The sequence below is a fragment of the Plasmodium gonderi genome (assembly GCF_002157705.1).
Source record: "Plasmodium gonderi DNA, contig: Chr03, whole genome shotgun sequence".
Lineage (NCBI taxonomy): Eukaryota > Apicomplexa > Aconoidasida > Haemosporida > Plasmodiidae > Plasmodium > Plasmodium gonderi.
The window spans coordinates 743,033-770,660 of NW_021628927.1; the positions used below are offsets into that span (position 1 = coordinate 743,033).

The following is a 27,628-nucleotide window of genomic DNA, read 5'->3' on the forward strand; positions in this document are numbered from 1 at the left end:
AAATTTAGTCAATTTTTTTAACCAAAAAAAAAAAAAAAAAAGGAGAAAATTTTTTTTAAAAATGGAAAAATTTAAAGAAGTGGGTGTTAAATAATATTTGAAATAATTTTTTTTCACCTTTCAATTTTTTTTTTTTTTTTACAAACAACAACAAAAAAAAAAAAAAAAAAAAAAAAAAAAAAAAAAAAAAGAAAAAGTTACGACGGGTTGTGAGCCGGGTTAGATATTTGAAAATATACAAAAATCTTTAATTCCCTTGAGAGGTGGTGTATATATATAAAAAATTCATTGTTACCGGACCGGGCTCCTTTTGCCATCATTTAATTGTATTCGAATATACATGTATATATATATATATATGTATATGCACAAATGTTATATGCGTATGCTACATATATAAAAAGAGAAATAACAAATGGACGTTTTGCAGAAATGGAAAAAAAAAAAAAAAAAAAAAAAAAAAAAAAAAAAAAAAAAAAAAAAAATTAAAAAAAAATTAAAAAAAAAAAAAAAAAAAAAAAAAAAAAAAAAAAAAAAAAAAAAAAAAAAAAAAAAAAAAAAAAAAAAAAAAAAAAAAAAAAAAAAAAAAAAAAAAAAAAAAAAAAAAAGGAAGTTTTGCAAAAAAAGAAAAAAAAAAAAAAAAAAAAAAAAAAAAAAATAGAAAATAACAAAAGAACGTTTAGCAGATATTTGAAAAAAAAAAAAAAAATAAATAAATAAAAAGTAGAAATAACAAAAGAACGTTTAGCAGAGATTGGAAAAAAAAAAAAAAAAAAAGAAAAAGTTTAAAATTATAAGAAAACGCAATACAAAAACAAATAAAAAGGAACATTTCGATAGTTTATGAAGCTTATTATATTTGCTTTATGTAAAAAACAAAAAATTCAGCTCTGCGTGAAACATTTGATTGATTAAATACTGTTAAACTGATGATGGAGTTGTTTCAGTAGATCTTATAAATTTTTTAACGCAACATTTAAATAAACATATATAAAAACCTGCATGTGTTCTAATGTATATCTTTCCTCCATACCGTATGCTAAATTCATGTCAGTGCATTTACTCTGGAAAATCCATCAATTCTTTTTTTCTTTATCTATGTATATATATATATGTATATATATATATATATATATATATATATATTTAGATTTTTTTTTTTTGTTGTTTTCTTAGGGGGGAACAGGACATGAAGGGGGGAAGAACCTTTTCACGTGCCTGACCATGTTCATATTTTTTTTTTTTTTTTTTTTTTCAATTTTAATAGTTACAAAGAGAAAAAAAAAAAAAAACAACCTATCTTTCGCTTTGTATTGCTAGTTTATCCGTTTTATGTTTATTCTGTGTATACGACACCATTTTTATGAGCGTATGAATATTAGACTCTTTATGTTGGCAAAATAAAACATGTACAACAGGCAGCTGAATTAACAATCCCCATGTGTCAGCCCCAACGGCCAGCCCAACTGCTTGTTCCTTTATTACAGGAACAGTTTGTTCGCTCTGCAGCAACGTGTAGTACGTGCGAATTACTCCCATTCATTGCATCACATGCACAACATGTAGAAGCATAAATACACACAATACATTTATGCATACATAGCTCCTGAACAATTTCCCAGAAGGTGCACATGTTCCATACCCATCGCACATTTTTTAAGTAAACGTTTTACGCTAGTTTTGTGATATAAATTTTCGTGTCTTATGTTAATCCTGAAATGTTTTTGAAGTTTTGTATGAATGAATCTAATGTTATTCCTTTTTCAGAGTAATAGCATCTCATTGTTCCAGTTGGTTACTCCTGTTCGTTGTTCATACATGTCTCTGTGACACTGCACCGTGATATGCCACTGGATTTTCATTTCGAATTTCCAGCATGTCAAATCTTATTTCATGTCTAGTTCATTTTGTTCATGTCTTTTTCTATTTACAAATGTATGCACATATGATTTTTACACATCGGACATTTACTCTCCCGTGAATTTTTTTACATATATATATATATATATATATATATATATATATATATATATATATATATATATATATATATATTTTTTTTTATATATATATATATATTCCATAATGACAACCGATTACTTTTATGAAATTAGGTGTACGGGATATTATGAGGTTTTAATTTTTTTTTCATATATAAAGAATAACGTTACGTACTTTTATTTTATGTGTTGCACCTTTTTTTTTTTTTTTTTTTTTGGCGTCTGTTTGATCGTATGAACGTGTTCATGTAAAAATATTTATGCCATAAAGGAAACATACCAAGTATATACATACCTATTGAATGCATCCAATTTTGGGTGCGTATAACAAGTATTATGTTGCAAAAAAGAAACAGAAGATGTTGAGATAATTTTTTATTACAGCTTCGTCATTCTTTTTATTTTTTGAAATCTAAACGGGTGTGCGAATAGTATTTTTTTTTTTTTTTTTTTCCCAATTATTTTATGAAGATTTAACAGGAGTATGAATAGTATTTTTTTTTTTTCTATTATTTTATGAAGACATAACAGGAGTACGAATGGTATTTTTTTTTTATTTTATTTATTTTTTTTTTTCATGTTGTTTTTTTGTATGAACACGTGCATGCAAAATATTGGGGCAATATATCATATAATGAATTTAGGAAGGTATATATATATATATGAGTATTCCAAACAAGTGTGCTTAAAAAAATAATATAAAATAATAAAAATAAAGGGGTGAGAGATACATTACATGAAAAGGGGTGGAAAGTGAATATACAGACATACGAGTGTGATACGATAAGAAATATAGAAGAAAGTTATAGGAAGATCATTTCAGCACACCGAAAGTAAAAGGATCAAAGGAGAAAAGAGATAAGACACAATGGATGCTCATAGTGCCTATCAGTTTAAGGACAATTTAATAATAAACATTATCAGGACTAACGATGTGAAGAGACGCTTTTACAGTTACACGGTATGCATCAACCTGTGCAAAAGAGAGCTGTCTCGTTCGTCAATAGTGTCTACCCACGTCGATTCACGCTCAACCATTTGAATTCACTCGCAACCATTTTCACCCCCACAATGCAGGAATACGTTCTTGAGTTTAAAGCTCTGAAAAATCAAAAGATTTTGAAAAAGAGATTCTCAGACTTTGTCACGTTTTACGAACAACTGAAGAATGAGCTGCTTGAAAAGTTTAGCGAATATCTGGAGCAGGTAAGTTCCATTGATTGATAAAAGGCGTCATGTTCTATCAGATGAACCCTACACACGATTGCGACACTTTTATTTTAAATACTTCCAACAAAGCGCGTACAGTTCATCTGCACATGTTCATGTAATTTTTGAAAATTCTTTCCCTCCTCATACTTCCTTCAGATCTCTGTTTTACCATCAAAAAAAGTATTCGGTCGTTTGAACTACAACTTTGTGGAAGAGTAATACATATTTATACATACACAAACGATAAGGAGTGAATTGAAACTAATTTTTTTTTTTTTTTTTTTTTTCAGTATTCGATCAGCACCCCGCACTGTCCTTCTCTCTCACGTAGAGATGGGCCCTATTACTTATTTTTGCTATACGGATGAGAAGAACCCATCCTTATGCATTTATACATGTATGATTTTCTATATTGTACATTTTGATGTCGATTTTTCACGTTTCTTTTCACAGGAGGAGACAAAAACTGGAACTATTCCTGAAGCAGATTTCAAATCACAAGAACGTGTATCTATGTGATAAATTTTATGAGTTCCTATGTTTAGATAACATAACAAAATATCTGTTTAAGTTGATGTGTTCCGAATTGAATGACATAATAAACATCCAAAAATTACTAAAAAAAATTAATTACATTTTGTTCATGTCAAGAAACAATACGTTAAAAAGTGCAGAGTGTGACATTATAAATTTCCTTTTTTATCTTAAAAAGAATCTAAAGTTAAACAATGAAATTAAGTTTTTTATTTTAAACATTTTCCTCCACCATTTGACGTATACGAAGATTCCAGAAAACTTGCTGAACGTGCCTTTGATGAAATTCGCCTTTGAAATTATTCACGAGAATTTACAAGGTATACTGAGAGGGGAGAGAGACGTGGCTATGAGAGAGGTTGCTGCCTGTGCTTGAGGTGTATGCTCTTTGAACTCGAAATTGAGAAATGACCAGAACGGGTGTCTTCAAATTTTGGTTTTACCTGAACGGGTCGCGTAAATTTGAGAAATCACCTAAACGGGTCACGTAAATTTGGGAAATCACCTGAACGGGTCACGTAAAATTGAGAAATCACCTGAACGGATCGCTTAAAATTTCGGTTTTACCTGATCGCGCATGGCATCTTTTAGACAAAAAAAAAAAAAAAAAAGGTGAAGACTTGGTGCGCTACTCTGTTACGCCGGACGTCCGTAACATGTACACACGGTGATAGACATTTTTTTAGAAAAATATGAAACATTTATATTTCTTCTTTCTCGATTAACATAGGGGAAACGATAAATGAAATGCTTCTGAAGACCTCCTCAGAAACCATTCTGCGAATCGTGGATAAGAAAAACGATGTATTTTTGGAATACTTGAAAATATACAATTTCAAAGAGATATGCACCATTTTCAACATAATTAATAAGAGAAAGGAAGTAAAAGAAGACAAAAAAATTGATAATATAACATTTAATATATACATTTTAATATCGCTATTATTGTTATCTTCAATACATTTAAATGAAATACAGAATTTTTTTTCCGTAAAAAATAATACAAATAAAGGAATAGTGATACTAGGTTATATGTACGATAGTGAAAACATAAACATTCAAATAATATGTTGCATAATTTTGTCACTTTTAGTTATTAATGATAAGATAAATGATGAGGAAGTTATTCATAAAACAAAAATGTCCATTTTATTAATTCAGAAGGAGATTCAGAATCTAAAAAATGTGGATTATCAGTTGATTGAAATTATATGTAGTAAGAAAAACATAAATTTGTTGAATAATGTATTGGTTTTACTTTTGAAAGAAAAGAATGTTGTGCGACAGTTATATTTAGATGAAGATGATTTCTCAAAGGATCATTCTAATTTTCAAAAATTGGATTTAGAAGATATTAACCCATTGGAAAAGGACCTTTTCTATGAACAAAAAATAAAATGTTCCGATTTTTCAAACAATGATATTATTTTACAGTTCATTTTATTTATTATAAATATTGGAATTAGTGAATTTTTTCTGTTAAAAAGAAATTACAAACACAAAATGAGAACAAAGGTTCTTAATTTGAAATTGAAAAAGAAGTTATTACATGAGGAGAAACTTCGCAGGAAACGTAACAGAAAAAGGCATGATCTCCTCATGCTGAAAAATGAAATTGAAGTAGGCACAAAAAAGGTAGATGCTGAAATAGGTTCTAATAGAATACAAAACATAGATGCAGCGGTGAGTGGTAAGGATAAAAACATACACCAAGAGGAAGAAAAGAAAAAAAAAAAAAAAAAAAAAACAGAGAATACAAAAAATGTGTACAATTACAACATTGCAAGTGTAGATGATATTAGTGAATATAAAAGAGAATGTATGCCATACGGTCATCATAGACAAATGGAATCAAAGCAAAAGAGAGGAATGACAAAGTTTGGATCCACATGGGATGGGGAGGAGGATGGTTATCACGAGAAAGAAATTGATGAATTGGATTACGAGGAAGAGAAACAAAACATTAGAGTTGAGGGATATGACAAAAACAGCGTACCCCAGGGAGAGACGGATGAAATGGATGACACAGACGATGCAGATGATGCAGATGATACAGACGATTCAGACGATGCAGACGATGCAGACGATGCAGACGATGCAGACGATGCTGACGATGCAGATGATACAGACAATGCAGAGGACACATACAGTGAAGACGTAGGCAATCGATTCGTGCAAGAACACGAGCAGGAGAAAGAGACAGTTGAACAGAGATCGACGAAAAAGTGGGAAGAAGCAAACGACACAGCATCCCTAGCTAGTTCATGCATTTCTTCTTTATACTCATTTTCAAGTGATTATGGTAGTACATATAGTGAGGAGGAAGGGGAGAAGAGCACCTGTGATGTAGATAAAAAGTGTAGGGGTGATTCTGACAAGAAGGGCAGTGATGATCCTGATAAGAAGGGAAGTGATCGTGTTAAGAAGACGAACTTTAGAGAGAAGCGTCCAAGTCACATCCATCTAGACATGAGTACTGTAATGAACGTTACGTATGAAGATGATTTCAGTGTAGATTCTGGAAGTATAAAAGATGACATTGAATATTTAGAAGGAGAGCACAGTAGAAAGTGTGAATCAGGAAGAAGAAATAATAATGAGTCGGTTATAACCCCAAATACATCTAGAGAATCAAGGAGGAATAAGGAGAGTAATGTGATTCCATCGACAATGAGAGGAGGAGTTGGAGAAGGAGGAGTGGGTGGTTCTATTAAAATTATTAAGGAAGAGATAAAGGCACTAAGAGATAGTCGAAAAAAATTCGTAAGAAGAATACGTAGAATTAATGAACAGATAATGTTAATCCTTTGTAATGAGAACATGGTACATAACATATTTAAGTGTTCCAATTTGGAGAATGAGAAGATCCGTGTGTATGCATGCCTCATTCTTTCCTACGTTCCGAATCTGAATGAGGTGTTGTCCAGAAGGAGAATAATTGGTGCTGCAGGAGCAGGAGCAGCAGTAGGAGCAGTAGTATCAACAGCAGTATCAACAGCAGTATCAACAGCAGTATCAGCAGCAGGAGTAACTGGGAGAGGAGGTTACCTGAACATGAACAGTGAAGACGGCTTTGGAGGTAGTTCAAATAACAGCTTCAATCGTGAGAGAAGTGGAAACATATCGATGGAACAACAACAACAACAACAACAACAACAACAACAATCAAATGAATTAGGAATGCAGGAAAAAGGAGGAGAATATAATGTAGAGACATTATCGGTGATAAGTCCAGATATCATGCTAGCGAAGAAGAACAACAAGAATTTTATTTGTAGTGTGGAGGGAGATTACTATAATTACATATATCGATTCGACATTTTGAATACATTGATGAGACATGTTTTTAACGAGAATTGCTTCTACAATCACATTTTGTTGCATGTGAAAAAGTTTATTGAGGAACACAGATACATTCTGAATTTAAAGAACTTTAAAATAAAAAAGAATGAATATATTAACACTCTTTCTTTTCAAGACATAAGGAAAAACGTGGATTCGGGTAGTGGAAGAAGCATTGGTAGGATGAATATGAAGAAGAAGAAGAAGAAGAAAAAAAAAAAAAAAAAAATGGAAGGGGAAGAAAATTTCAATCCAGTTCAGAAGACTTGCAGCAAGAGTAGGAAAATGAAGAACTCTGTTTTAAGTGACAAGAGCGATAGTGGAGTGGAAAACATGAAGTGGGGAAGTACCAAATTGAAGGGAAAAAAAAGAGAGAGTGATGAAGAGGTACGTCCTGGTGAAAAAAACTGCAGAAGTGCAATCGTGAAGTATGAAAGGAGCGAAGATGAGAAGATGTATCAGTGTGTACCGTATGAAGAATCTAAAATATATGACCACATGAACTTTGTATTTGAATATGTAAAGAATTTGAGAAAGTTTGGACTTTTAAACAACTTAATTATAGAGATGTATAAGAATATAGGGAATAAAGTAAAGAAGGTAGATGTAGAGTTCATTTTTGAGACGTTGAAAGGGAGAGTAAAGGAAAAAAGAGAGTTAAAGAAAAGCATCCTTAGTCTTAAAGAAGAATATGAATTCGTGAATGTAACATATAATGAATACATAAATTTACAATATGAATCAAACAAACAAATGGAAATTCTAAATAAATTATTGGATGATTTAGAAGAAATAGAAAAGAGAAGAAAAAAAACGGTTAAAAATTACAAAAGTGTACATACCAATGTTTGTAATTATAGAAAAAAATTAATCCATATTGAAAAAATGATTGAAGAAAGCCCTTCAGTTAAGAAGTGTCTTTATGAAGAATTAAATAATATAAAATTAAATATATCACTTTATCAGAAAGACAAAAAAAAAATATATTTTTTTATTTTAATCTACAAATTTTATTTAGATGATTTGAATTCAATTCATAATAAATTAAAATGTATGAATACATCTATTCAAAATTTAGAATTACTTTTTAATGAATTTGAGAAAAATGGAAACCTCATTGTTAGTGAACTAACATATCTAATCGCCAATGATTTAATTTTAATTCAGTTGTTAAGTGAACATATTAACATAACAGTTCATAATGAGAACTTTACGCATCTACTTGCACGTGCTAATTGTATGAACAGCTTTAATCATACCGTTTGTAATGAAAAAAAATTGCTTATTGTTAATAAAAATCGTAGAGAAATAGTGGCAGATACAAGAAACATCTTCCACTTTTCTCAATCAAATGATTACATGAATAAGAGTAACTATCGTTACTATGATTCTCGAGATGGAAACGTGTTCCATTCGTCGACAAACCGAGTTGGGAATGTCAATTCGGCTAGCACTTTAGGAGCCAACATGAGGACAGCAACACAATTTAACAATCGATACAGTGATAGTGATGTCGATATGGATCCTAATAAGGATCGCAATATGGATCCTAATATGGATCCTAATATGGATTCAAATATGGATTCTAATATGGATCCTAATATAGATCCCAATAGTGACATCGACAGTGACTTCAATGTGGGTGACAGAAGTGGAATGGACAGAGGTGCTTCTCGAAAAGGAAAGAAAAGTGACACACGTGTGAGAAGTGGATTTATGAACCAGCGTGGCGATGGAAATGATCGAAATGGTCGAAGTGATGGAAGTGATGTGATGGGATCTTCGCACAGTGGGTTCAACAACGCTATTGGTCGTGATCCACGTCAGCCTCGCCATTTAGACCAAAGTAGTTATCTCGACCGAGGGGACGATGGAGACACTTGTGATCATTACAATAACTATCATGATTTGGAAAGATTGAACTATTTGGATGCTGCACAAGGTGAGGAAGGAGAAGGAGAGTGCATTGGTTCAGCTGACATGAACAAGAGCCCGAATGAAAGAAATTTCTACCCAAAAGGAATAAGCAACCATCGCATGGGTTCCAACATTGGACGTTCTGAAAACAGATTGGTGAGAGGAATTTCAGACACCATGTATGGCCACATGGAGAAGGAAAGATGTCGAGAGGAATACATGAACGGTTATACAAACGTGTATGGTGGTGCAAACCCTTATGGTGGTGCAAACCGGTATGGTGATACAAACCGGTATGGTGATACAAACCGGTATGGTGATACAAACCCATATGGTGATACAAACCCGTATGGCGATACAAACCCGTATGGTGATACTGCAAATGGTGGAAATTCCATGATGAGCGAAACTCAGAAGAGACGTGGTGGGGATGAGAATGATGAGGACGAATTTGGTGACACCGAATTTGTGTCGAGTGACGAGGAGGACTCAGAGTTGAAAAGAAAAATAGATGAATATAACAGTTTCAAGAACAAAGATGTTAAAGATATCGAACCTGAGGAAATAAAAATAGAAAGTCACGCACTTACCAGAGATGTTTTCGAAGAAGTGTTAGAAGTTCTTAAATTGCGAAAAAAACAAATCGAGAAATTGATTTATCAGCAAAATAGTAATCAAATATACAAAAACATACACAAATACAATTCCTTAGTGAACGAATGCAACATGCAGATTCAGATTCACAAAAAGCAATATGCCAAGGTGAAAGAGCAGATAGGTTCCATCGACACAAACACAATGATCAAAAAGTCCGAGGCCATATACAAGTCCATTCGGGAGTAAGTCTTCAGTGCGTCTACTCCAGCCGCTACATCTACTCCAGCCGCTACATCTACTCCAGCCGCTACATCTACTCCAGCCGCTACATCTACTCCAGCCGCTACATCTACTCCAGCCGCTACATCTACTCCAGCCTCTACATCTACTCCAGCCGCTACATCTACTCCAGCCGCTACATCTACTCCAGCTACGCTAGCTACTACATCCGCTACATCTACTCCAGCTACGCTAGCTACTCCAGCCGCTACATCTACTGCAGCTACGCTAGCTATTACATCCGCTGCGGGTTCTATCTCTGGCGCGTGCTCCGCTGCACCGGTCCAATTTTATTTGAACCCCTTTTTCATCCACCCCTCACGCCCCTAATCATCTTGCAGATGGGACGAGAAAGTGAACCTTCTGAATGAAGAAGTGAAAGTGGTAGATAACGAGAAGAAGGAGAAGCAAAAGGAAATTGCACTGGAAAAGAAAAAAGTTGACAAGAAGGAAAAGGAAAAGAACAAAAAAAAGGAAGAGTTGCGAGCTCTTGTAACAGAAATGTATAAACATAATAATCAAATTAAAAAACGGTTTAAGAAGGATCAGAAGATCACTTTGTTAATACTTTACAATTCGTGGTTCATGTTTCATTACATATACATTATATATCTGAATACACTAAAGTTGAAGAATTACCTGTCGTACAAACGAAGCATTAGTGAGGAGTTCCAAGCCTCTGCAAAGCAAACAATCACGAATATAAGCAGTTTTACCGAGCTGATTGATGAGGTTGAGTACTGATCCGGTGGTGTGGCATCGCTTATGTGGCATCAGTTGTGCAGCATCACTTATGTAGTGTACAAGATCAACGCTGCAAAAAAGAACCTGTGTTGATCCTCCAGACTGAGGAAAACCAACTCTCAAAAGATTCAAGACGTCCTGTGCATATTCATGCCACTTCTCCACAAGTGTGATGAAACTGGTTTGCTTTGAGACCCTGACGTATTTTTGGCTGTTTTTTTTTTTTTTTTTTTTTTTTTTTTCCGACTTGTTTTATTCTTCCAATTTTCTCTTCCATTTGTGGATGAAAAAAAAAAAAAAAAAAAAAAACTACACACAGAAGAAGTGGGGAATCTCTCCAAACGCTCCTACATATTTCACTGTACCAACTTTTTTATTTCTAACATTAGTATTAATGCATACTTTTTTTTTTTTTTTTTTTTTCGTTTCTTAACCATTCACATAATATATATGTATATGTAAAGTAGTATAATTTTTAATAAGGTCGCATCGTGCATGTATAACAGGATGAGTTATGTGAGTTCATTTTGTCACTCATTTTGTCACTCATTTTGTCACTCATTTTGTCACTCATTTTGTCACTCATTTTGTCACTCATTTTGTCACTCATTTTGTCGCTCATTTTGTCGCTCATTTTGTCACTCATTTTGTCGCTCATTTTGTCGCTCATTTTGTCGCTCATTTTGTTGCTCATTTCTCCGTTAATTTTGCCGTAATCTTGTTAAAGACGAATAAAAAAAACACGGGTCGAATGTTTCAAGAAAAAAAATTTTCGAACTAAGCAAACTGAATTTGGTTCTAGGAGAAGAAAGTATATCACATGTAAAAATAAATTTGGTGAGATAAGGGAAAAGAAAAAAAAAAAAAAATGATGTCAGATATGAGAGATGGGCTAAGAAAAAACATTCCCTCCCTACCTCTACACACACACTGATTTACTCACACGCACGTAGATTCAAAGAAAAGAGAAATAAGGGAGAGTAGGAGGGGTAAGGAAGGAGGTAAAAAGTATATGTTATTATATTTATATATAAAATAAAACATGTTGGTTATAAAAGCACTATTACAATTTGCTTTATTTATTGTTACAGATGTGGATCGTTCGTATTAAAAAGTTCACTTTTTTTTTTTTTTTTTTTTTTTTTATTTTATATTATTTACTTAAATAATTCGATAACAACCTTTTTTCTTTTCGCAAATCATCACTTCCTACATTCTTCACATCAAACCCCCACCCCATTTTTGTTTTGGATCTTCCTTCATTTTTATATACGTTATAAAGTTGTTGTATGAATTATATTATACTACACTCCATAGCTGCAAATTTTTTTTATGCCTTTTATTTTTAGATTACATAGCGAATGTTAAGTTTAACAAGATTTACTTTGTTGAGAAGTGATAAATTCGGCAAGTTACACATATTTAGTCACGTCGGTACTTTTCACTGTTCACGTGGAATCCCCAGCATGGACATATTCCTCATTACTGGCAACCAAAACAAAAGACGGGAGTTCCAAAAATTAATGGATAATGAGCTGGACGTTCACTTCATTGACATTGACTGTTAGTAACCACACACACCCCTCCTCACCCTAGTACAATATAACATACATTGAATTTTTTTCCTTTCTGGTGTTATATCTTGATTGTTTGTGTACGGTGCTTTGGTTTGTCTTTCCACTCCGATGCACGCTCACTCCGATGCACGCTCACTCCGACACACGTTTACTCCGACACACGTTTACTCCTCCCCCACATGGCAGTGATGGAACCCCAATCGGACGACATCGTGAGCATAAACGAATTCAAAGCAAAGAGGGCACATGAAATTCTGAGAAATCAGAGTGGACCAGATGAAAAATTGAAAAGGAAATTAGTTATTACTGATGACACGGGGCTATACATGGATTGTCTGAATTCCTTCCCTGGACCCTACATGTAAGAGAGTCCTCCCTCAAGCACACCTGCGTGAGAATATCCAACTGAGATATACACATACACACACATTGCACATGCGAGAAGGGACGGAAGTTAGTCCACGAGAATACACATTGCACACATGCAAGAACAGATGGAAGTTACTCTACGCACAAACCCCTTTTCTCTATCATTTCCTGCGACGCCACATTACTTATACTTTTCTATTACATTTAAAAATTTTTTTTTTTTTTTTTTTCTCATTTTAGCAAATGGATGATGAAAAATGTTGGATCCAAAGGAATAGTGGACATTGCTTCGAAACTTCAGGTTAGTGGTTCATCTTGCCACTATGGATGGTTGAAATGTGGTAGTTTTTTTTTTTTTTTTTTTTTTTTTTTTTTTTTTTTTTTCGAAAAGATCTTTTGACCTCTAGCTGACCTTATTTTTTTCTTTTTTTCCCTACATTTTCCCCTGAACAAAGAACGACAAATGTCACGCCATTTGTGTTTATTCTGTGTACGATGGAAAGCAAATATATTCCTTTAAAGGTGTAACTCAGGTAAAATCCATTTCTGTATTTGTATTTCCTTTTATTAGCAATTTTTTTGCTACCATTTTATATGAACCATTTTATGAGCCATTTTTTTTCCATTTATATCAACCAATTTTTCACCATCTTCTTTATTTTCCTCTTTATATAGGGAAGGATTATGGGACCCTGTGGATCAAATGATTTTGGTTGGTAAGGAGAAAAATACACACCAGAACTTTTTTTTTTTTTTTTTTTTTTTTTTTTCCCTTTTACTACTTTTCTACCTATTTCCACATGCACACGGTTTTTCCTCGTGTTATCATTTTTTTTTTTTTTTTTTTTTTTCTTTGGTTCCCTCTTTCCATCTCTCCGAAGGGATAACATTTTTTCCCCAGAGAATTCAAATAAAACATTTAGTGAAATGTCATTTGACGAGAAGAAGAATTTCTCCCCTCGATTCAAAGCATTCGTGCAGTTAAAGGTAAATATTAAAATGTCCATAAAAAAGTAGGGCATGAGAAAAAAAAAAAAAAAAAAAAAAAAAAAAAAAAAAAAATACTCTTTCTAGGGATATCATAAAATATAATATCATGATATTTCTCATGATTGAATGAAATAGCTATTTCTCCTGATGAGGAGAAAAAAAGAAAAAAAATTTCTGAATAGCAAGGTGAATTCTGTTATATACATTTCCAGCAGACACAACAACTTAAAAAGGTGGCATTTTTTTTTTTTTTTTTTTTTTTTTAAATCCTTCTTTTCCACATCCAACTGGTTACTTCTTCTCACCCTGTTAGGCATTCCTACTGCAGGAATTGAAGAAGCAGAAAATATGAGCTCTTTTTTTTTTTTGTATCTCTCCTAATATGTCTATACATGTACACACATATGTATAGACATATCAACTTTGTGTCTCTTCATGTAATTTCCAATGTGTATCGTTAACAATGCAATAAAGTATTACACCAAGCATATCACTTCACTGTATATAATCCAACACTGCTAGAGGAAAAAAAAAAAAAAAGAAAGAACCAACAGGGATGGTACCAACTGTGGTACCATTTTCTCCTCCCCCTCATCATCATCCCCTGAATGGATACTCAATTAGAAACCAAACAAATATATATATTTTTTTTTTTTTTGATAATTTTTATGAACTGAAAAAAAGAAAAAGAAAACATAATGTTTCAATTAGAGGACTTAGACCCAGAAGAGTTGAAAGTGGAGGCCAATATGAAGTGGGCGAATGTAAGGAAAAGCCAACCTCTGGTGTTCACAGCTGAAATGGCTTGACGAAATGGGCAACGGGAACCCTACTTACGTATGTCCATGCATGCCTGCACGGATTTTTCTCCATATGCATGCGTGCACGGATTTATGTCTGTTAGCACAGACGTACTCACAATTACACACTTCTTCCTGCTCCTCGCAAGGGTGAAGCCGAGGATGCAAACACACTTTGGAGGATGGCTCTCAAGGAATGTATCAAATATTCCATGAGAGGTAAGAGTGTTTAGCTTAACAACTAGACACAGTATAAAAGACAGGGTGTGTATTGTGTTTGCTTTCCTATCCTCATTAATGAGACCTACATGTGTGCTTGCTCATGCAAATGCAGATTCACACTTGTACTTACACTCATACGTGTATTTACAAATATTTGTCTGCGACGTTTTCATCTGTACCCTCCATTTGCACAAACCTGAAATTGTACGTGTATAGTCCAATTTTTTGTCGTCACTAACTCTCCATTTAACACACACACACACATGTAGGTTTTCCTACGAAGAAAAATCGAGACATGCAACTGAGTCTTCGTCTAAATCTATCACTTTATCATTTTAAAAAAAGAGAATACCACGAGTGCATTAACCAGTGTGATATCATTTTGGAAGGAATAGAAGGGTTAGAAGCTTTGTTAACCCGGTACGAAGAGGAGCAAATTGATTTGCAGGGAGAGGGGAAAGAAAGTTCTTTGCCTGAACATGTTCAGGCAGAAAAGGAATTAAATGAGGTAAAGGCGGAAAATTATTCACATGATAATACTGATACTGCTGCTACTGCTGCTGCTACTGCTGCTGCTGCTACTGCTACTGCTGCTACTGCTGCTACTACTACTACTACTGAAGAAGAAGAAGAAGAAGGGGTGATGAACATGATCAAAAGGGAAACTTTGATGAAGATTTTCCTTAGAAAGGCAAATTCATTTTTACATCTACAAGTAAGCTGAGGCAGTGAATATGATATACTATGGGTTCTCCTCACCAGATTGAATACGAGAGTGTTGGTGTACTGATATCAGTTATGTAGCATCGCTGAAGTGGTATATATTATGTCTATCCATACGTGCACATAACCACCATCTACACATTTTCCACTTTCTATTTTGCATCTTTTTTTTTTTTTTTTTTTTTTTTTTGCATAACAATTTATTTAATCATGTACCTACTGCACTATTCACATGTGATCCCATTTACAATGTCATCATGCCTCATCACAGGAATTTGAAAAATGTAAAGAAAATATCAAACTGGTAAGGCGAATCGACAAGTGGAATGTTGAAGCCATGAATTTAGAAAAGAAGCAACAGATAGAACAGATTCAGTATGAACAAATGCAGAAGCAGTTGTATAGAAGAATGTGTAATGTGAATGCTTCAAGCGATTCCAAGGGAATGAAATAAAAATCAATGGTTCGTCAAAAATGAACTCCTTTATTCAGAGATGCACACATTATATTTTGATAGGAACCTTCAAAACATTTAGAAGATATGTTATCGAACACATGGCAAAAAGTGTGAATGTATCTGTTTTCTTCACACGAGCATTTCTTGTAAAATAAAAAAAAAAAAAAAAAAAAAAAAAAATGCATTATTTGAACACTACTGGGGCAGACAAAATATGATGACCAAAAAGGTCTTCCCTCGAGAGTTTTTGTTTAGAGACGGATAAAAAAAAATGAGGGAGGTATACAACAATGCATGACAAATTACAACCCTGGAAAAATCATTACAACTATATCCAACCTTTTGCACTTAGTGATATGTGATATGAGCATGTCGCGTGTGTGTCGAGAGGAATGCCCATTTTTTTTTTTTTTTTTTTTTTGAGCGCATCATAATTTTTTCTAAACGCATGCAGACTTATAAAATTCACATATACGCGTTTGTCCCAGCCCTCGGCATCAGTGGAGCTGAGGAGTATATAACCTCTCCAATGATTCTTTATTTTGCCTTAACCGAATGGCGTTCGTACATGCATACATGCACATAGATAGAGTTCTACAAGTTTGTATATGTTTGTGTATACGTCTGTGTATACGTCTGTGTCTGTGCGTGTGTGTATACGTCTGTGTCTGTGCGTGTGTGTATACGTCTGTGTCTGTGCGTGTGTGGGTTGTTTGCCCTTTTACAAGTTGGCTGTCTTTCCATTCGTAGTGTAATACAGAGTTACATTTATTTTTCGTGCTGCGTCTGCTTGTGCACTTGGATTCCTCAACAAATAGGTAGGTGCTGCACATATCAGTATACTTATATATGTGTGTTATGTGCTTACAGATCATGTGTGAGAAAATTATTACTTGAAAAGGTCAGCTAATTTGCTAATCGACTTGATCAAATTAAAAGGGGAAAAATAACTGATACACGAAATAAAGATCATGAAAGGAGATATACTGATAAATTTTTGTGTAGAAACAATATTCCCTTCTTCCCCCCACAGCTTACTTTTCCCAATAGCACTTATTATTTTTTTTTTTTTTTTTTTTTTTTCAATGACAATTCTGATATGAAGGTCTCTCAAACGATAGCCTTTTTAAATGGGGATAGCCATAAGTTATATATTTTATTCTGAATTCATTAACTTGTATCACCATCGCTTCGTATAAGGTCTAATGTGTGAGAAGAAGAAAAAAAAAAAAAAAAAAAAGGAGCGTTGTATAGAAGAGAGAAAACATAAATTGGTTCTCAAACAGGTGTTTATGGAGAGAGGGTTTTCCTGAACAGATGCATAAATATGCAAGGTAAAACTTTTCCAAAATAGCAAAACAAGTTAATCTATTTTTGCCAAATTGTGGTAGAAGTGGGAAAAATAACACAATCCCACTTTTTCCCTTCTTTCCCCTTTTCAATCTCGTATATGTTCCTATATTGGGTGCGAGGATAATTGAAGAAAAAAAAAAGAAAATAAAAGAAAATGAGGCAATAAAATGGGTAGTGTATAATTTTCCATTCTTTTTTTTTTTGCTTGACTTTCCCAATAAGTGTTACAATAATTATACGAGCGTGCTCAAAATGGATATGGGTTGGGTGAAGGGGAACGTCAAAACGGTGTAGCAACATAGTTCTAAGGGGTAGGGAGAATAGGGAAGCGAGTAAAATTGTGCATTGCTACTTTTTTTTTTTTTTTTTTTTTTTTCCATATCGATTTGACCTCATTTTTGACGCATTCTGTTTGTTTCCCATTTTGATGTCAAATGGGTAAATGCATTTTTCTTTATTTCCCCTTGGCTTGGCTTAGCATGACTTTGCTTGATTTTTTTTTTTTTTTTTTTTTTTTCCGTCCCCATTTTGAGCACGTTCATATTTGATTAAATTTATGAACACGTGCAGGTGAAAAAGTAAACAAAAATTTTTGGTTTGCGTCTGGTTAATGTAGAATTTATACTGGAGGGTAAAGAAAGAGAGAAAACTTTCGCTCCATTGCCACCCCTATAATTAGGTTACTGATATGAAGAATATTAGAAGAATGTGTTTCACAGAAGAGTTTTTTACCTGAACAAAATGAATTACTGGGTACACCTCCCCCGTTCCATATATGCATGAATCTACACATATATAAAACTCTAAAGAAGAATTGAATATTTAAAAAAAAAAAAAAAAAAAAAAAGACCCCATGTGCATGGAAAATGATAAAAGTAAAAATTAAATAGGAGAAAAGGAATAAGGAGAAGAAGAAAAGGAATAAGGAGAAGAAGAAAAGGAATAATAAGAAGAAAAGGAATAAGGAGAAGAAGAAAAGGAATAAGAAGAAGAAAAGGAATAAGGAGAAGAAGAAAAGGAATAAGGAGGAGAAGAAAAGGAATAAGGAGGAGAATAAAAGGAATAAGGAGGAGAAGAAAAGGACCCATAAACACAACGGTCAACCATTTCGCAGAACCCGTTAGAAATAAAAAAAACCTACCTTGTCGTTCAGAAAAAAGAAAAATAATATGAGAAGAGAAATATGCACATGCACAGAATGAGAAACTCATTATTTAATTCCACGAAAAAGTTGGAAAACCATACAAGTGAAGTAGAAATCCTGGATGATCCTACGATGGATTCGAGGCATAGCTATAGAGGTGAAGATCTCCTATTGAATGCAACTGAAAAAGGAACAAAAACCATGTTTTCAAAAGGTGTTCATAAATCACCTGAAGAGGTCAGGCTGGTTGATGATACTAAAGAAAATCAACGTGAAGAAGCTTTTTTGATCTCTATCATCGATTCACGTACTAGCCCACGGAATGGTTCAGTTTCGAACAGTAGTGAATATCTACTGAATGATGAATATCAACACGAGGTACATAACAACAGCTTTGGAGTATCATCTCTCCATAAGAACCTGAACGAAAAAGAAAAAAACAATGTTTATAGAAAAGTGGATGAAATATTAAATCGTGATATCACTATTGATGAAGATTGGGTTGTAAGTGATATAGATGAATCTAGGGAAAGTGATGAAGCACATTTAGATGAAAGACCAAAGAGAGATGTTCTTGTGGAGACTGTTACAAAGGAGAATGGGAAAAAATCATGGAAACAATATCAATTGGATCAAAATTTATTCAATTTAGACCAACACAATTTGCACTATTTTTTGAAGAAAGATAAATATTTTCAAACCAAGATAAATGCACGTATGAGGAATGTAGTGTATAGGTACTTGTATCTTCACACAAAGCGAAAAGGTTTGTCAAGACTAAGTAGAATTCGAAGAGGATCAAATAAAGAAGGGATCAATTCGTCAGAAGTTGACAATTTACCAATCGTTTTTTCAGAAACAAATATGAACCAATCATCTGCTTGTGATGGTATAGATCAAGGGGAGAACACGATTCTCCACAATGAACTGAGTGCAGAGACATGTATCAATTCATTATGGAAAGACATAAATTTTTTATACATGGAATACATGATAAGGAAGAAGAAGGTGTTGAAGGTACGAGATTTAAGTAAATATATATATGACAAGAAAAACGTCCATTATATGAAAATGCTTAACTGCAAGAATGTGTATTTGTTGTGTGAAGGAGAGGAAACATTCGCTAGCAACACACCAAATGGTTCTGCTGAGGTAGATACAGACTCATGTGCATCTATCCGAAGAATATACACTTATCATTACACATGCAATAACCATTTCGTGTGCTTACAAAATGGACATGATGAAATACACGTTTTTAGTCATAAAATGCTAAATTTTAATGAACTTATATTTTTTAAAGATAAACAAAAGAATACAACAAATGAAGAAGAAGTAAAGAAGTTTCTCGATGATTTTTCGACACAGAATTATGAAAAAAATTGCAAAAAATTTCTGTTCAATTTTTACTCATATCCTTATTACATCATTAGAGACGACAATTTGAAAAATATAAAAAATGTGGATATAAGCAGTTCAAACCACTTGTGCGTCTGTACCGATGCGGGTATATTTGTCTATCAAATATTTTTCGTGAATTGCAAAATTAGGTGCAATTATGTTGGTAAATATGGCACAAGTTATGCCACATCTAATCATGCCATGTCTAACCACGCCACTGCTAATCATGCTAATCATGCCAATCATGCCAATCATGCCAATCATGCCAATCATGCCAATCATGCGAGTCCTAATAAAGCTTGGAATGGGTGCATGATAAACGAGAAACAGATGTTATACTTCAGCCATTACAATATTCTGTTCCTAAATAGAAATGCGAAGCTTTTCAAGAATGACATGTTCAGCATTGTGAAAAACATACGATTCAAGTATCGAATTTTGAATGTGTCTTTATGTCAAGAATGGCTAATCGTTTCTTACTACAACAAGGTTTCGGTTCTAGAAAAAGGGAGTGGAAAGGTATACTTCGTTCTTCAGTTAGATTCTCAGGGATGTGTTATAGGGCATGAAGCTAACACAAGTGTCCAAACCAAAGGCCCAGAAGTTGGAGTGGCATCATCTGTCATTGAGAATGAACCTGTTTACAATATTCCATTCATGTGTTCACTTGAAGGAGAAAAAGGAGAAATCTTATTTTGCTTAGGGTACGGGAAAAAATTAGTCATAATCGAATATGCATCTAAAATTATTGTAAAAAAAGTGTTTTTTCTGAATCATTCCATACAACATCTAACAAGTTGCAGAAATAATATCGTGATTATATATGACAATAATGAGTTACTTATTTATCAGTTGATTTATGTAAAAAAAGAAATAGTTCTGCTTTTTTTTTTCAATAAACATGTGAAGAATGTTAAATGTACGATTATATGTGACGAAAGTAGGATTTTTCAGTCGTATAGCAAATCCATAGAAGTGAATGTGAAACATATTAAGATAAATAGAGATGATAAAGTTGCAAAATCTATTTTTTATGTATTAAATAAGACTGATATAAGGGAAGAACATGAGATGGATAATGGGTGTGGGGAAGATACTCATGATATAAATAATATTCCCCATGGAACCACTACTTCTGATTGTGATTCTAGTATGAATAATAGCTCCCACCTCTACGTGAACGTTATATACATCTACATTTTGAAGAATGGACGAGTTGACATTGTAGTGGTGAATTCTCTCTCCTATTTGATTTACTTGCTCTTTCGTCATCATAGGTACAGACAACTCTTGATTCTGATGCTGCACTTGTACAATGTAAGCTGGAGTGTAAGGTGGTCATACCATTTACTTTTACACATTCGTTTGTGCGTGTAATCGGGTGATTCATGTTAAACGTGCCTCTTCCCGCCTCGGCACCCCAACTTATGTACATCTGATCTTTGTGCATCTGATCTTTGTGCATCTGATCTGATGTGCATCTGATCTTATGTGCATCTGATATTATGCACATCTGATATTATGCACATCTGATATTATGCACATTCCTACGGATGAGAATTCATGTTGAACCCGTTAACTCCACACCACACAGGGCAACTGTTGCGTTCTAACCGATTTTCCACTGGCTGAAGACGAGAGAAGGAAGAAGCTGAAACCTCTTTTCTACTTCTTATTCGAGACAAGAATAAGAGATATAATAGAAAACAGCAACAAAAGTGAAAGTATGCACATGAAGAACATTCATCATAAGGAAGTTAAACATAAACTACACAATAATAAAGATGATTGTATGGATTTTGAAAATATGGAAAGAGGGTTCAACAATTCTCATATGCTTACATCTGACAAATCTTGGAATCATGCACCAACATCTGATAATTTGGATCCCGAATTTCCTGCATGTGCTCCTTTCATTAATTGTGATGATTTATCAGGGAAGGACATCTCCCCATCGTCACCCTCCTACATATGCACAACTGGATCGTCATTCCATTCATCCGTATCATCATGTGTAAGCATTCGTTCTGATTCAAAGTCATTTCTGGAAGAGGAAGAAGAAAGCTGCGTGAAAAATATATCCGAATGTGAGGCAGACATTTTACATGACAGTGAAGCAATTGGTGAAGAACTGAACAATGAAGGCCAACATATGAGTAACATTTCTTCTGATATTCGAAAAAAAACGGTTAGAGAGAAAGTCATCGACAAGGAGGATCAGAAGGAAGTAGTAGAAAAGCAAATTTACATTAACGGTAAGGCAGTTGCAATGGAATGTATTGAAGAATTGCTGAAGTTATGCATTTTGGGTCTTGAATTAAGCATTAAATTTAACATGAACCTATATGAATACATATTTAAAGTGTTTTCAAGATATAGCATAGAAAATGTGTACTTTTATTTAAGTGAGTACTATATAATCAATAAGAGAATATGCATTACGCACCATGCCTTAATAAGTAACTTAGTGAACTATTTCAAGAGATTCTACCGATTGTTTTCTCTTTACAATGATTCTAATTATGATGATTCTTATTATGATGTGTTTCTCTTTTTCTGCAGCTTTGTTGGTGCCAGGAGGGAACAAATGGGCCAAGCTGTTCAGAGTGGAGATCCCCATCAAGGGAATCAGCTGAGTGAAGGTTTCCTTAATGAGAATCTCCTTAGTGGGTATCTCCTTAGTAAATTCATATTTTCACGTGGAGTGAAAGAGAGGAGAGGCAGTTCAAAGGAGGAAATCCATTTCAGAACACATGATAGATGCAAAAAAAGCACAGGGTACTCTTCTCCCTGTGGAGATTTTGATACACATTTGTATTATCACCACTTGGATGGGAAAAATATAGTAACTAAGATTCGCAGAATATATGCATTCATATGCATAATAAACAAGTTCTTTCACATGTTTGAAAATATGAATTTAGAAATGGATATAGAAAAAGTAATTTCTCATTTTCCAATACATCTAAGTTCGTTTATTTATAACAAACATAATGAAGATAGAATTACAACAGCGGAGTTTTTTATATCTTACCTGATTAGAAAAAAGAATATATTTTTTTACAATTTCTGTAAATGTAACAATTTAAAGAATGATGATTTTCCTATATATTTACCAATGTATATATACAAGAACTTTTACCAATCGTACTTTGCGTTTGATTACATTTTTTCCGTTTTGTTTAAATTTCCATTTTCGATGCGTATGAACAGATATGAACAATCGTCAGACAGAATAATAACTCTGCGTGATATCTACCACAATTCATACGAACATTTCAATTTTGAGGATGTTTCAAATTATGAAAATGTTTTCTTTATATTCCCCCTGTTTCACCTGGAGCGACAGAATCATTGTACGCTGAACAAGACCATACTTTCGCTCTTAAAATATTTGCTCAATCGGCACGACAAGCACGACCAGCACGACCAGCACGACAAGCACGACAAGCACGACCAGCACAGTGCAAATTTCATGAACTCGCCTCAGAGATGTAATAGATGCACTTCTGCCGATCGAGGCGCAGGGACATTCATGAAGTTTCTTCAAAAGGGCGAAAGGGGTCGATATGGGGACAGATTCTACCTGTCCGAAGTGGAAATAGATGCATCTGCCAGCATGGAAGGAGTGCAGGAGGAAGGAACTTTCAGTAAGGAAAAAGGATTGCACCGAATCAACATAAACAATTTCTTCAATTTGGATAAGAACGGAATTTTTCTCCTCTTGCAGTTATCACTAAAAGACACGTTTTACTTATTAAATCGGACATTCTTTCATTATGACTTTAGGGAGAATTACGAGATCGTGGACTTGTTGGTGCATAACTTGTGTGATTTTTACCTGCACATGGTCATAACTTTTATTTTTTATAAAAAATATTTGAAAAATATTTTGAACCAAAATTTAGCGCAAGATATGTCTTGTGATATATATAGAGATATAATATGTGCACTTACTCATTGCATTTCTTATGGCGAAATTAATAGCCTTTCTGTCAAGATTACCCATTTGATTTACACAGAAATGAAAACAGCTGATAGAAAACACCTTAACAGCATAGTCAGGTGGATCATATTACAACTATTTTTTATTAACAAGCATATGAAAAAAATGATTAGCTGTGTTACCTACATGTTAATTCTTTTTTTCATTTTCTCAAATGATTATTCTTCCTCGTTTGAATATTGCACAAATGTCTATTTCGTCAACTTTCTTCTAAGACTCAATACTGGATGGTGGAGACACAATGGGTCTATAACTGTTGAGAGGAGACGTCATTTTGAGAGAGTTATGAAAAGGTGCACTGAATTTGCGAAAAAAAATTACCTGAACAAGGTCAGGCAATATACACAAGAGGATCAATTTTTTCAAATTTTTCATTTAAAAAAAATAAATTTACGTATAAAAAATAGTATTATTAGACAAAATGTTAAAGGTACATCTATGCCACATTGTGATTTGATAAACTATCTTTTAAAAACAGTTTACTCAATTGATGTGATAGGATTGATTCACCAACACAAAGACTTTGGGCGAGAAGAGGGAAACTCCATTTATAAAAATAGCTATAGGAAGGAAGAAATACCATCTGATCAGGTAAGCGAAGATGAATGGACATGTGGAAAACAGAAGTATGATGTGCATAGTGATGATAACATGATTCATCAAAAAGCACGAGGATACGAGTGTTCATTCAAACGGGTTCAGAATAACAGTAGTGCATATTTCATAGGGGTAAATACTAAAATGAAAAAAAAAAAAAAAAAAACCTTAGACATGTCGAAGAGAAAAAAGAGTAAAAAAAATGCTCATCCAACTAGTAACATGTTTTGTGTGGAATTTTGTCAACAACATTATAGATACATCCTCTTGTTATATGTTAAGAGACTGCTAATTATACACAAGTTCCAGACACATGATGAAGCAGATGTATCGAATCGAAAGAGACGCAAAAAAGATATCGGGGAATTGCTAAAATATATTCTTTTTTTCAGCTATGTTAAGAAGTGCGAACCTATTTATTTGGTCATATTAAATCACTTTGAGTGTTGTCATATCATACTGGAGTACTACAGAACCAAGGAAAAATGGCGAGAATTGCATGAATATGTATTTTACAAAATTTTTTTTTTTTTTAAAGAACGACATGTGAAGAAGCGCATGTATGGGTATCTTTTTTATTTAGATGTGCTTCAGCATCTCGACGTGTTCAAGGACCCCTTAGTTAATTACATTTTGGCTACTTATATAACTTTTCACGAGAGGACCGTACAGATGGTTCGAAGTAGACTAAGTCGGTTGAAGAAGCACCATGGATGCTCTCTATCCTTCGGTAAGGAGCATACTCATAAGGACATCATCACATTGGAAAAATTTCCACCCGCAGAGGGAGGAATAGACAAATGTGTACATCTAGCTAGCCAAAAAACGATTCATTGGAATGAACCCGAGTTTCCCATCGGAGAGAAGTACACACAAGAAGATATACAATACAAAGTAAAAAAAAGGAAAAAAGAATTGCTGAATTTATTTTACTTCTTTATCAAGAGTTTAATAGATTGTAAAAACTTTTCCGATTCAATGAAAGAGAGGATGTATTATCTACTTTTATACGAAGTAAAAATGCCACGAGAGATAAAAAAATATCTGTACAGAAAAACGTTTTATAAATATCTTAACCTACTTTGTGAATATGAAAAGGAAAAGGTTTACAAATGTGTTAAGAACATAAACGCAGAAAGGTATATACAACTCTTTGAAAAATATGACAATGTTAATGTTATTTTATTTATTAACGAAAGGCATGGGAATTTTTTAAAAATTATTCATCTTTGTCTTATGCGTATTAAAGAAAATATTTTAAAATTATATGATTCTTTTTGCCAAAATGATAATTGGTTCTTTTCAAAAGAAATGACATATGCTGATGTGTATTCTGTTACCTTTTCGAATAAAATAGACGTGTATAAATTTTATTCTATGCCATTTAAAAGCACGCTTAAGAAGTTATTTATTTTCAAAAGTGATAACCCACGACGTGACATAATATCGACCCCGTGTGTTACCAAGAAACACATATTTTTCGAAAAATTTTTTCGAGAATTGAATTACACTGTGGATTGCACCTCTTGGAAGAATTACTTTGTCATGACATCCTACTTTGGCAAGAAGGGTAGAAGAAGAGGAGGGAGAGTGGTGAAATCTAGAGCCGATATAACCTGTTCAAATATGACTGACGAGAAAAGGGAGAAAAAAGAAGGGGGTCTTCCTCCTCCTCCGCATTGTAGGACTAAATGGAACAAGAAGGTGCAAAGAAAAGATAGCGAAAAAAATAACCTGAACGGCAAGGTAAAACAGAAGCAACTGGAGAAGGCATGTTGGATTTACCTAACGGAAGAATACAATGCGATTTTTCTGTACACGTACATGCTAACATTTATCCTGAGGAGAAACAAATTAAAAAAAGACAAAATTAATGAGTACATTATTTTTTTTATCATTAATGAATGTTTGAAAATTTTTATAATGATTTCTGAACAGGTCAGGCAAAATGAAGAATATGACAAGAAAAAAAAAGTTTCCTTTTTTACGTACATTTTTGAGCAAATTTTAATGTTTGTAATTAACATAAATTCACATGAACATACACAAAAAATATGTAAAAAATTGCTTTTCAAGTATAGGAATTTTCATATGAAACTAATTAAACTCCCACTAATCGAAGTTTTGAAAAGTACGAATGACGCTTACTCATTTTTTAATGACAATTGCATACTTGCACAGAACAGGATACAAAAACAGATGGACACGTACACCTTTGAAAAGAAAAAAGGGCTTGTTCTTGACTTCGAGGTTTCACATTTGCATCCTTTCAACATGGAATTATCCACTCGCTTGGATGGCAAGGAGGTCGTTCCAAAGTTATCAAATGAAAGGCAGTGTAATCGAAAAAAATACATCGGTTCATGTAATACTGTGTATTTGGATAAATGTGAACACGAACATCATTTTTCCTGTTCCCATAAATGTCACTTGTGTGGCACTCTTTTGAAATGAAGACATACAGTTGAAGATGAGGTTGTGTCATCATGTGATTCCTTTATTGTGTGTAGTTAAACTTCTTCACACCATGTTCATGTAAACGCATTTTACATGGTTAAAGTTCCATTGCATGGAAAAATGCTTTTCAATATGGTATGCAAATTTTGTACCTACGTGTGTTAACACGTAACAGTATTGTGAATCACTCTCCTTTTTTTGAGTATCATTTTGTGTGCCATCATCCCCTTAATTACCTCGTATTATACAGACATTAAAAAAAGAGAAAAAAAAGAGAAAAAAAAGAGAAAAAAAAGAGAAAAAAAAAAAAAAAAAAAAACACTCCTGCGTCAAATTGAAACACTTTTAAGTACCTTGTAAAAAGCTGAGTAATCAATTCATATGTTAAGACCCATACTATGATGGATTATTCATCATGTGGAGTGTGTATCCCCTCGTTCACCATGGGCTCACCACCTCACCTTTGCATATATTTCATTTTTGTTCGTACTTTTGTAAATGTGACGTGGGGGGGAGAAGCATCCCGTGAAAATGCATATGCAAAACGTGCAAACAGTTTGTCCCCCTCACCTCAAGCTTCACTCCCCTCTAGTTTTTTTCGTATATAGCTTATTTGCCTTACTTGGCTTATTTTTCTTCATTCTCGTATTTTTTTTTCTATTTTCCCCTGAATGCATGCGCAATATGTCCCGAACAAATAAAAAAAAAAAATCCATGGTTGATTAAGTATTTGAAAAGAAGCAAAACAAAATGACTCCTTCAAATTGCATGCGATACGTTTTTGCCAATTTTTTTTTTTTTTTTTTTTTTTTTTTTCAAAAATAATTATTAACACTCTTTAATGTACATATAAAAATGTGCTAGAGAAAAATGTGGCACCCCACACTTGTATTTTCTCTTCGATGTT

The 27,628-nt window shown here is 33.5% G+C and overlaps 4 protein-coding genes across 4 annotated transcripts; all 4 read left to right on the top strand.

Moving 5' to 3' along the window:
* Positions 1 to 2,868: 2,868 nt before the first annotated feature.
* On the top strand, positions 2,869 to 10,625 carry PGO_031500 (hypothetical protein, conserved; the record flags this gene model as incomplete). The annotated part of the gene is made up of 6 exons (XM_028686134.1): positions 2,869 to 2,961; positions 3,078 to 3,206; positions 3,369 to 3,427; positions 3,666 to 4,066; positions 4,477 to 9,844; positions 10,223 to 10,625. The coding sequence occupies 6 exons, from the start codon at positions 2,869 to 2,871 to the stop codon at positions 10,623 to 10,625; spliced, it is 6,453 nt and encodes a 2,150-aa protein (XP_028541935.1).
* A 1,466-nt stretch (positions 10,626 to 12,091) lies between these two features.
* PGO_031510 (HAM1 domain containing protein) lies at positions 12,092 to 13,913 on the top strand (the record flags this gene model as incomplete). Its single annotated transcript, XM_028686135.1, has 7 exons — positions 12,092 to 12,188; positions 12,389 to 12,563; positions 12,812 to 12,872; positions 13,027 to 13,104; positions 13,247 to 13,287; positions 13,453 to 13,558; positions 13,875 to 13,913. 7 exons carry the CDS (start codon positions 12,092 to 12,094, stop codon positions 13,911 to 13,913), a joined length of 597 nt encoding a protein of 198 aa, XP_028541936.1.
* Positions 13,914 to 14,259: 346 nt separating this feature from the next.
* On the top strand, positions 14,260 to 15,760 carry PGO_031520 (hypothetical protein; the record flags this gene model as incomplete). Its single annotated transcript, XM_028686136.1, has 4 exons — positions 14,260 to 14,325; positions 14,511 to 14,580; positions 14,853 to 15,298; positions 15,578 to 15,760. 4 exons carry the CDS (start codon positions 14,260 to 14,262, stop codon positions 15,758 to 15,760), a joined length of 765 nt encoding a protein of 254 aa, XP_028541937.1.
* A 2,539-nt stretch (positions 15,761 to 18,299) lies between these two features.
* On the top strand, positions 18,300 to 26,718 carry PGO_031530 (hypothetical protein, conserved; the record flags this gene model as incomplete). Its single annotated transcript, XM_028686137.1, has 2 exons — positions 18,300 to 20,978; positions 21,256 to 26,718. 2 exons carry the CDS (start codon positions 18,300 to 18,302, stop codon positions 26,716 to 26,718), a joined length of 8,142 nt encoding a protein of 2,713 aa, XP_028541938.1.
* Between the last annotated feature and the right edge of the window lie 910 nt (positions 26,719 to 27,628).